The sequence below is a fragment of the Triticum dicoccoides genome, chromosome 5B (assembly GCF_002162155.2).
Source record: "Triticum dicoccoides isolate Atlit2015 ecotype Zavitan chromosome 5B, WEW_v2.0, whole genome shotgun sequence".
Taxonomy (NCBI): domain Eukaryota; kingdom Viridiplantae; phylum Streptophyta; class Magnoliopsida; order Poales; family Poaceae; genus Triticum; species Triticum dicoccoides.
In genome coordinates this window covers 34,137,014-34,146,392 of record NC_041389.1, presented here as the reverse complement: position 1 = coordinate 34,146,392, position 9,379 = coordinate 34,137,014, and the positions used below count along the sequence as shown (strand labels likewise).

Genomic DNA, 9,379 nt, shown 5'->3' with positions numbered 1-9,379 from the left:
TGCGGCGCGCACGCACCTGCTCGAAGGTGTCGGTGGCCGGCGCGGCGGCGGACTGCACGGCAACGCGGGCTGACGGGAGGCGCCGAGCGATGGGCTGCGCAGCGCTGGGGCGGAGGAGGAGGGGGACGGGGACAAGGTTGGAGGAGTAGAGCTTGAGCGTGAGGGCGAGAGGACGAGCGGGGGCGACGGCGGAAGGACAAGCGGGGGCGACGGCGCGGCAATGGTTTCCAGAGAAAATCGAGAGAGGGAGAGGAAGAGGATGCGTGAGGAGCGGCGGTTAGGGTTACACACGGGTGTGCTGGCTTTTAAACACCTGCGTGTGAAAAGGCGAGAATGCCCTCGGTGGGGCACGAGATTTACAGGCGGTGGCACGAGCTTAACCCCACACTATTCATTGTAGCAGTGTTTCTATTGATCCGACGGCTCGCATCGATCCATCTCGCGATCAGACGGCCAGGATCGCTCCACCTGGAGGTCCCACAGACAGGATCATTTTGGAAACCCAATCCGACGGTCTAAAATCACATGGCCTGAGGAGGCTTCATTTGTGTCCACAATCTAACAATGGGATTCCAGTAGTGTTTCCTACTAGCATAGTAGTGGCGCGGCGGCAATGCCGTACCCTGTCATTGGCCTGTTGTTACACTCCTAACTCAGATACTTCTTCATTGTAGAAACTTTTAGTGAGCGGGCTAGCCTCACATATATATGTCAAAAAATTATGAGTGAAATGTCAAATAAGTCTCCATGCACCTCTTCATACAATTTATGGTTCGAAATGTCTTATAAGTCTCCATGCATTGGACGAGGCTCCTCTGACGTACTGCAGGGTACAGTTGTCTCACTGACAGGTGGGGGTACGTCGAGGAGCTGAGTCCCCATGCATTGCTTGTATAATCTCTGGTTCGAGATGTCTTATAAGATTCCATGCACCTCTTGTAAGGTGTGGAAGTCTGCGCTGCATGCATCTATAAAAAAATGTACGGTTTATGATCCGTCGTGGATAGGAATACTCAGCACAGCAACACGAGAGGCAGAGGACAGTAAATACAATGTAGGGAAAATAGATTGAACTAGGATGCATGTATTGATCGACTAAGTTGGGCTTATAAGGCCAATTACAACTTGGAGTAAAAGAAATCAACTCTAACAGAATTTGGAGACAGCAGGAAAACCTTCTTCGGGACGAACCTTTTCATACCCAAATTCTTATTTCAAACTAATAACTGGGATAGTTAGGGGTACATCATGCAGCTAAATATTACTGCTTTATCAACGGCTATCAGCACAACAACTAATGTCTCTTATAACTTATCATTACTTTTCCTTTAGGCTCTTGGCCCAACTTGCTAAAATCTGCCTCAGGGAAAGGAGATATTAGCCTGAGCTCAAAGTTTCTTAGCAGATGGCTCCATACCAATTTAATTTGAAAGTAAGCATAGGCCATGGCAGGGCAAATATGCCTTCCACCACCAAATGTCGTCAAAGAGAACTTGCCACCAACTTTGTCCTCCTCTCTTCCAGGACCAAATCGATCTGGATCATACACATGAGGGTTACTATAAACGTGTGCCAACTTATTGTTGAGTGCCGTGGGGATTACAATGTTATGCCCTTTAGGTATGTCATATTCTTTGCCTTCCTTGGCCTGCACCTTGAAGTTCTTATGTGCCTTGCGAATTAACATTTGCGATGGAGTATGCATCCTCATTGCCTCCTTAATGCATCTATGCAGGGTATCCATCTCTAACAAGGCATTGTAGTCTATTTGGTTCTCGTACTTGCTAATGATATGCTTTTGCTCCTCCATGGCAGCTATTAAGAACTTGGTGTTGCTCAACATGAAAGCTCCAGTCCATGTACTAGCGGCAGTGCTCGAGTGTTTTCCAGCAAAGACGAGGGCCATGATTATGCCGGAAATTTCTGCTTCTGTTGTGGAGCGACCATCTTTGTACTTGGAATCCATCAACCTCTGTAGTACATCCTCCTCAACTCGGTTGGAGCTTCTACGTGACCTGATGATTTTGGTGAATATTTCCTTCAGCCTGATGTGTGCCTTGTCGCGTCGTTGGTTTGTTGGAGTTGGCATATGTGGGAACAAGTAACTGAAAAAGTTTAAGCCCTTCCCAAGTTCATGGAACAATGAGTATATTTCTTCCATCATCATCTCCTGAATCTCATATCCGAGTAGGCACCGACATGAGATAAACATGAGCACCTGCTCAAGTTCATGTTTAAGATCAACTATGCCATCTTGTCCCCACTTTGCAAAGTAGGCCTGCATAGTAGTATAAGAATGTGATCAGTCAAGTGCAGCTCATATGCATGGTATCACCACTCTTGTCCTCTATATCTTCTATCCAAAACTAATGCCATATGCTAAAACCAGGCCCAGTACACCATCTTGCTAATCTGTGTGTAGTTTTACAAGGATTTTAGACGTGCCTTCCCTAAAAAAAGGGGTCTAGACATGTCTTGTGGGCTAAGTTGACATGTATGCCCATCATTTAATATCCTTATCAGCATCAGCGTTGCTATCATATGCACATGTCCTACATGTATATTTAGTTTTTAAGAAACAAATGTAGTCAACTTACCCAAGCAAACTGCCTCTCGAACAGGTGAATTAATAAGCAAAAACACGAAACCACAAAATTAACAACGAGATAGAAGAAAAGCCATAGGGAGTAAAAATAAAGTGAAGGTCTCTTTTAGATTTACCTCTACTTCCTGCGATATGGGATCAACGAGGCTCCGCATCTTTGATGGCAATAATACATCAATGACGAAATTTACTTGCTCGTTGCGAGTTGCGGTATCTACAGCATAAAGAACTTCTTGGCCAAAAAGGGGAATGGTGACCTCGGCGAAATTACCAAAGCTTATCTCTGACTCCAGACCTTGGAAGAAATGAGCTGAGACCTCCGGTCCAACCAACATGGTTATCTTTGGTCCAAACAAATTTACAGTAAATACAGTACCAAACCTTGTATACAGATCATTGATTGTAACCCAGAAACCCTTGTTAAAGAGCGAAGGTAACAGAGCAAGGACATTTACAACAGGCGGAAGTGGTCTTGTGGACAGATGGGCATTACTTTTCCATCTTGAAATCTTGGTGGCTATAACAGATATGACAAAAATAGCTATGGCCAACCATGTGGTTCCAGCTGCCAACTTGTCCATAATGTTGTGACTACTAGTTATGTAGCCAGCCAACTACGTACGCAATATGTCTGACACTGCAAAAATATGAACATAATCGAGGTAGTAAGACAGATATGCATATATCTATACAAGTAAATTTAGCGAGATGACAAAGCTGATGTGGGTTCAATTTGTAAGGTGATTCATATTTGCTATTCCATTGATTTCTCAGTTCGCACAACACAAAAATGGAAAAGAAAACCCAAAATTGTGCTTATCCATACAATACCATAATTTATCTGCAGATCAACCCCCTGTTGGTTCTGTCAAGGACCGGAGTTCATATCTTAACTTGTAAGTGCAGGTTGTAGGCCCTTGTTTGAGGAAAAAACTCTCAACCAAACATCTTAACCGTGTTCTCCCTTTTCTTTTCTTCTTGGACACCAAACATCAAAACTAGATACTGGCATAACTGAGATTCCATATGTAATTCATGGTATGCTTTCAAAGTTGGGATGTGTGTGACAATTATTAGGGGAAAACAAATCTTTCCTGTCTAAAATTGGAGTTGTTTTAAATTAGGGTAACAATTGCAACATAAAATATCTATAGACATGCTTTTTTGTTCTGCTTATCTATTACGCAGTGGTTGGGCAACACAACATCAATATCTGCGTTTTGTTTCCGAATATCCAATTTAGAACTGAATGAACTAAATCTTAAAGAGTTACATCCACTGAAAATATACTTCATTTGGTTCAACTAAAAAGAGTCAGAGGGTACCTCGAGGGTCAAAAATTTGCATTCCTATTTGCATCAGTAGAAGGCACTAACTAGACCTTTATATGGTTCTACTAGTTTTGAGAGTACGCGAATGCGTACCATATTTTTATAGAAGGCAAATTTCAATTACAAGACGACTACAACTTGTTGCGACAACAAGCATAGTGCAGACTCCACACCAGGGCTAGTGCGAAGACAATCACTACCGACGACACAACTACAAAGCACAGAAAGAGCATGTCCAAGACTAAGCATGAAGCATCTTGACCAACGGCAGTCACCTCCGAAGACAGCACCAACTCGAACTAAACTTCCCTCATTGATGCACCATCCACCCTTGATGCCAAAGGGAGGTGGCAAGTAAATGGCGGAACTTGATCGGTCCACTAAAGTCACTGTCTTGCACTCACCGGCTACGACATACATTGCGCTCTGAAGTTCACCTTGGACAGTGGCGAGCACTGGAAGTAGCGAAACATGGAACGTCAAGACCCTATCTTCAACCGCGATGCTCCCAAGAGATTAGCGACAATGAGGACACCGCCATCACACCGGTTCAACTCAAAACCTAGGGTTTCGCCCGAAGATATCTATCAATCCCAAGAGCGAGCGATGGAGATGCCGACATACCTTGGCGACACCTCGAAGACGGGGAACGACACCCACGGGCACCGCCGCCGACAACACCCGGATACGGTCTGGAATTTCTTCTGAATCACCGCACACCTCCATCCCTGCCCTCTGGATTGGGGCCACAAACTCCAAGTTGACCACTCCGCCGCAGCCGCAACACTTCACCAGCGTAGCCGAGATGTCGTGGTCCACCGAAGACCCACACAGGCAGAAGCACACGACCCTACTACCAGTGCCGCCTCTGTCCAAGGTAGGGTCTTGTGTGGACAGAGTACAAGCAACCCCACGGTTGTCAACCCGCAGATCTCTCTCCCAGCCCGACCAAGAATTGACGCACACAACAGCTGTCAGGCCTAGTCCAGCAAATACTCGTGTCGCGGCCCTACGGCCCCGATCGGGCCAATCCGTCCCGCGCTGCCACCTCCATCTTCCACGACCAGGGTACCTGGAATAGGCACGACGACAGAGGCGTCCGCGAACTGCAGCATGCTCGGCCGCTGCAAGGACAACCACTCCTGGACGAGCTCTGCCACGCCACCATGGGCTCATCGCGCCGCCGTCACCTCTAGGAGGATCCACTGCGCCGAGACCATCTCCTCCTGCGAACCCCAGCTGCGCTCCTCCTCTCCGTTGCAAAGTTGCGCCGTGCGCCCTCAGCACCACACCCGTGCCGCCCGGATGACGTCGCTCCCCCGCGTGAGGGAGGCCTGTCGGGGCATGCTGACCACACCCGCCACTTTCGGCGGCCGGGCGCTGCCACCAACCACCACCCCCGCTTCCGCCGGCGGCGGCGGTGGCGGCTATGGAAGCTCGGGGTGGGTGGGGAGTTGGCTACTTGGCTTCGCCTCCAAAAAGATTTATACCTAAGGCCTAATAAAGTAATAAGGAAACTTTTCTTAGGAAAAATATTGCGGGAATAAGCTAATTAAGGGCATCTTCAACGGTGACCCTCAAACTACCTGAAAGGCTGCAACCGTCCGGATCGCGCAGTATGAACGTGTTGTGCCATCCAACGTGGTTCTGCATCCGTCCATTAAGCGGTCCGGACGCTATTTACCCCGCAAACCAGAGACAAAGTGGGGAGGCTTTGCGGGCGTCCGGCCGTTGGCACGCTCAACGCCTGACTAACCTGGCCCACGTTAGGCAAAGGGGCAAAATCCATCTTTCGACCCATTGAGGTGAGAACTCTCCACAATTTAAATCGTGGAGAGCACTCTAGCTAGCAGAGTCCGCTGAATGGACTCAAACGCCTAGTTCCTAGTATTCAGTCAGTCTAAATAAGAGAATACAAAACATATGTAGGTAACACGTAGCACCTGAGAACACCACTAGTGCCACTTACGTCAGAGCTATGCAAGGGGCTGAAGAAGAGAAGAGAATTCACTCAATTGAAAGGAGAACACACACACACACACACTGGTAGGGCATACCTCAATCAGAAGGTCGATTCTTTTTCAGATACCATGTATAGTACTGTTTCCTGAGCTCGTCGTGAGGTCTCGCAATGGAACATTGATAGCAGGAGTGCCAAAGTAAGCAATGTTACTTATAAGCTCGCGGCCTAACATGGCCAAGAAAAGAGCCACCATGAACTCAATAATGCGATCCTGGAAATCAGGAACTTCTACTAGATGAGGGAATATGTACCTTTTTTTAGTAGATTAGGAAATCTGTATTATTAGGCACATATAGAAGAAATATGGGAAGACGGATATTGAGACACTCTTGCAGATCTTCAAAGTAGAATATGGGTTATTCTTAGTAGCCTGCAGAGGCCCACTATTGTAGTAGCCTACAGAGCAACTAGCTGGATCCACACGCGGTCATTACTCAGCCCGCGGAAGCCGAGGAGCATATGGCTTATGGGTGCAATTGATGGGAGACAGTAGCACGGGTTTGCATGGCGGTCCAACAATAAGATAGGTGTATAGGCATATTTAAATAAAAATATAACCTCTCGCGATGCATGCAGCCATTTTATTGAATTGAAGTTTCCAAACAAAGTCTCAAGTTCAGAAAAGGCTCACAAAAGGAGCATAAAACCAACAAAGACTAAAAGAACTGCCACAACCGGCGAAAAATAGGCCAAGATGACTAAACACATATCCTACTATTGGATCGCCATACAAAGCAGTTGTAGAGATAACCCGTGCTACCATCTTCCGTCGATTGCACCCAATAGGCAAAAGCTTCCTGGAGTCCGCATGAGTGAGTAATAACCATGTACGGATCCAAACAACGACTCTGTATATAACCTGCAAAAAGTTGATGAATTTTTTTCCGTTAAAGATTATATCATTTCTGCAGTCTCATACAGTAGTAGAAAAGGGGGCAATGGTCCAGGCCGGGTCAGCCCATTAGTCCCGGTTCAATCCAGAACCGGGACCAATGGGGGCATTGGACCCGGTTCGTGAGCCCCGGGGGCCGGCTGGGCCACGTGGGCCATTGGTCCCGGTTCGGCTGGACCTATTGGTTCCGGTTGGTGGGACGAACCGGTACCAATGCGCCTCGCTCCTGGCCCACAACCATTGGTCCCGGTTGTTGGAGTGAACCGGGACCAAAGGCTGCCCTTTAGTCCCGGTTCGTGGCACGAACCGGGACCAATTAGTTGCCTATATCTACCCCTCGCCCGCGAGCAGAGCACTCCCAGTGCTCTGTTCTTCGTGGCCGGCGAGGGGAGAGCTTTGTGGTGCTCTAGCTCACCTCCTATGCACACGAGGTGTTCGATGGAATGCCCGAGCCACACTACTTAAGCTTTCTCCTCTCCAACCTCGACCTCCAAGCTCCATTTTCCTCAATATTTGTCTAGGTTTAGCGGTCCGTCACGTCCCGTCCCCTCTTCATCGCCGTCGATCGCCCGCCCCGATCTCGTCGCCGACACCACCGTGGTGAGCCTCTTGTTCTTATCTTCTTTCTGAAAGGAAAAAAAATCTTACTTGTATATTTATATAGATACTTGTATAATTTTCTTACTTTTATTATTGCATCTTATATAGTGCGATGGTTTTGGTATCCGCCCCCATCGGCCCTCGTCCTGTCTATGATTCAGATGTGGTATATATTATCTTTTCATAACTATTGGTTCATTTATTGTTTATGACAATTATGCCGACCAACGTGACATAGATTTTATTTATCTAGGAGGTTGTTGAACCGGAAATTCCAACCGACCCTATTGTCGAGAGGTTAAATTTAGTTGAAGAAGAAAACAATTTGTTGAAGGAAAAAATTAGAGAAATTGAGGAGGAGAAGATGATATTGGAGTTGCATGTTGCGGATGTCGTCGATGATCACAAGATCAAGATGGATGCAATGCGCTTGAAGATTAGAAAGATTAGAAAATATGCCATTCATACCGAGGCTTGGTATCATTATACCGTTGGATCAGTTGTTACATTGGTTGCGATTATGATCGCATTTGTTTTCGCATTGAAATGTTTTACATAGTTTCAGTGTATGGTTTAATTAATTTAGATGCTCTGCAGAGCTTTATGTTGTTAGATGAGAACTATGTATGTACTTTGGTTTTAATGTGATGATGAACTTCTATTAATTTGGTCACTTAATTATCTCTTCATGATGTTCTGTAATGATTTTTGACACACTTAATTATATATAATGCATGCAGATGAACCGGCAATGGATGTACGGTTCAAGACACACCTCCGAGTACATTAAGGGCGTGCATGATTTTCTCGAAGTGGCTGAGGCAAACAAGCAGAATGGGTTTATGTGTTGTCCATGCCCTATATGTGGGAATACGAAGTCTTACTCTGACCGGAAAATCCTCCACACCCACCTGCTTTACAAGGGTTTCATGCCACACTATAATGTTTGGACGAGGCACGGAGAAATAGGGGTTATGATGGAAGACGGCGAAGAAGAAGAGTACGATGACAACTATGTGCCCCCTGAATACGGTGATGCTACTGAAGATCAAGAGGAACCAGACGATGTGCCCGATGATGATGATCTCCGTCGGGTCATTGTCGATGCAAGGACGCAATGCGAAAGTCAAAAGGAGAAGCTGAAGTTCGATCGCATGTTAGAGGACCACAAAAAAGGGTTGTACCCCAATTGCGAAGATGGCAACACAAAGCTCGGTACCGTACTGGAATTGCTGCAGTGGAAGGCAGAGAATGCTGTGCCTGACAAAGGATTTGAGAAGCTACTAAAAATATTGAAGAAGAAGCTTCCAAAGGATAACGAATTGCCCGACAGTACATACGCAGCAAAGAAGGTCGTATGCCCTCTAGGATTGGAGGTGCAGAAGATACATGCATGCCCTAATGACTGCATCCTCTTCCGCGGTGCGTACAAGGATCTGAACGCATGCCCGGTATGCGGTGCATTATGGTATAAGATCAGACGAGATGACCCTGGTGATGTTGACGGCGAGCCCCCAGGAAGAGGGTTCCTGCGAAGGTGATGTGGTATGCTCCTATAATACCACAGTTGAAACGTCTGTTCAGAAATGGAGAGCATGCCAAGTTGATGCGATGGCACAGTGAGGACCGTAAGAAAGACGGGAAGTTGAGAGCACCCGCTGACTGGTCGCAGTGGAGAAAAATCGAGAGAAAGTACTGGGATGAGTTTGCAAGTGAGCCAAGGAACGTATGGTTTGCTTTAAGCGCAGATGTCATTAATCCTTTCGGGGAGCAGAGCAGCAATCACAGCACCTGGCTCGTGACTCTATGTATGTATAACCTTCCTCCTTGGATGTGCATGAAGCAGAAGTTCATTATGATGCCAGTTCTCATCCAAGGCCCTAAGCAACCCGGCAACAACATTGATGTGTACCTAAGGCCATTAGTTG

At 46.7% G+C, this 9,379-nt stretch overlaps 1 protein-coding gene across 1 annotated transcript; it reads right to left on the bottom strand.

Moving 5' to 3' along the window:
• Window positions 1–1,085: 1,085 nt before the first annotated feature.
• LOC119307202 (obtusifoliol 14-alpha demethylase-like) lies at window positions 1,086–6,066 on the bottom strand. The gene is made up of 3 exons (XM_037583297.1): window positions 5,994–6,066; window positions 2,722–3,242; window positions 1,086–2,278 (listed from the first exon to the last, which is right to left on the bottom strand). Exons 2-3 carry the CDS (start codon window positions 3,184–3,186, stop codon window positions 1,295–1,297), a joined length of 1,449 nt encoding a protein of 482 aa, XP_037439194.1. The 5' UTR covers window positions 3,187–3,242; window positions 5,994–6,066; the 3' UTR covers window positions 1,086–1,294.
• Between the last annotated feature and the right edge of the window lie 3,313 nt (window positions 6,067–9,379).